Source organism: Poecilia reticulata, linkage group LG15, assembly GCF_000633615.1.
Source record: "Poecilia reticulata strain Guanapo linkage group LG15, Guppy_female_1.0+MT, whole genome shotgun sequence".
NCBI classification, from domain to species: Eukaryota; Metazoa; Chordata; class Actinopteri; order Cyprinodontiformes; family Poeciliidae; genus Poecilia; species Poecilia reticulata.
The window spans coordinates 16,635,222-16,636,620 of NC_024345.1; the positions used below are offsets into that span (position 1 = coordinate 16,635,222).

At 42.7% G+C, this 1,399-nt stretch overlaps 1 protein-coding gene across 1 annotated transcript in view; it reads right to left on the reverse strand.

Moving 5' to 3' along the window:
* The window catches only part of pyroxd2 (pyridine nucleotide-disulphide oxidoreductase domain 2), a 7,229-nt gene extending 6,486 nt beyond the window's left edge, over positions 1–743 (reverse strand). Inside the window, exons 1-2 of the mRNA XM_008429634.2 lie at positions 410–743; positions 173–192 (exon numbers count right to left, since the gene is read on the reverse strand). Of these exons, the coding sequence (XP_008427856.1) occupies positions 173–192; positions 410–533 (144 nt within the window). The 5' untranslated portion in view covers positions 534–743. The remainder of the gene's footprint in view (positions 1–172; positions 193–409) is intronic.
* Positions 744–1,399: the final 656 nt, after the last annotated feature.

Here is a 1,399-nt window from a genome sequence, read left to right on the forward strand (position 1 = left end):
ACACACACACACACACACACACACACACACACACACACACACACACACACACACACACACACACACACACACACACACACACACACACACTCAATCACATTTACCCTCTTGTCGGATGGTATAGGTGTGCAGACTGAACAGCAGGTGTTGGGAAACAAATGCGTGAACTCACTGCCACCAGCCCATTGTGTCCTGCAAAGAAGACATATTTTGTACATGAATAGCTTTTCATTTTTGTTGTGCATCTTGTGGCTGAGTTGTGCAAGTTTGCAAAACTAATATTAAACACCACTGAATTAAAGAAAAGCCAACTGACAACTTCTGGAAGATTAAGGCTTTTTTTTCACCACAAGCAAGAATCTTGGCACCAAAAATTTTGTTTTCAAAAGCCTTTTTCAATGTTTCTCACCTCCTCCGATGACCAGCGCGTCATAGCAGGGTTTTAAAGCAGTGTGATTCGATCTGGATCCCATCAGTATCCACAGCAGATTCTTAGCCCGAGTTCCTCGATCCGTCCACACCGCTGCAGCCATGGCAGGATCTTCACTTATCTAACGTCGGTCCCGCCTTCTTTCCCGAACTGTGCTCAGCATCCGATCTCAAAATCAGACCCTGTTAAGTTGGTCGGTCCACAGACAAAGTTGGCGTTTCCAAAGGAAGGCGTTTCTGAAGCGCAACACCCGATTGGACAAGCAGTAAAACAAGGCATTTTTTTGAGGATCTGATTGGATGAGATTAACTTCCGTCATTGAAGTTTTTCTTTTTTTTAATATCGCTGACTTTCTTCTCTGGCATCGGACTTTCCGTTATCTTTCTAGTTTCACGCGCTTGCTGTATTAAATCCGAGTCTCAAAAGCCTTGAGGACCTAGATATAATAAAGGCAGGGAGATTGTATTAACAGGTGGTAGATATTAGCGGTTTCTCCATAACTTTTCCTCCCGTTTCTCTCACCGTTTACATTTCAAAATAAGAGCACCAACATAAATCACTTAAACTAACGGTAGTGATTTTTTAAGTAGTGAGGACTAAATGTTGACACTGGGCCATTACACAAAAACTAAATCTGTTTTTGTTATTGAAATTACGTAAACCCGAGTAGGGTTGAAATTGCACAATATGGTGCAGAAGGTAGCACTAATGCCTTCCAGCAGCAGAGTTCAAATCCCTGCTTGGGGAGTTTGCATGAGTACTCTCCTGGTACTCTAGCTCACTCCCACAGTCCAAAAGTCCTTAAAGGTTAACTGGTCTCCCTAAATGCTCCTTAGGTGTGCATGATTGTTTGTCTCTGTGTTGCATTGCGATGGACTGGTGACTGGTTATACCTTGGCTCTCGCCCGTTGACCGCTGCACCCCTATTCAATGACATAAGTAGTTAAAAACAAAGAATAAATATATATA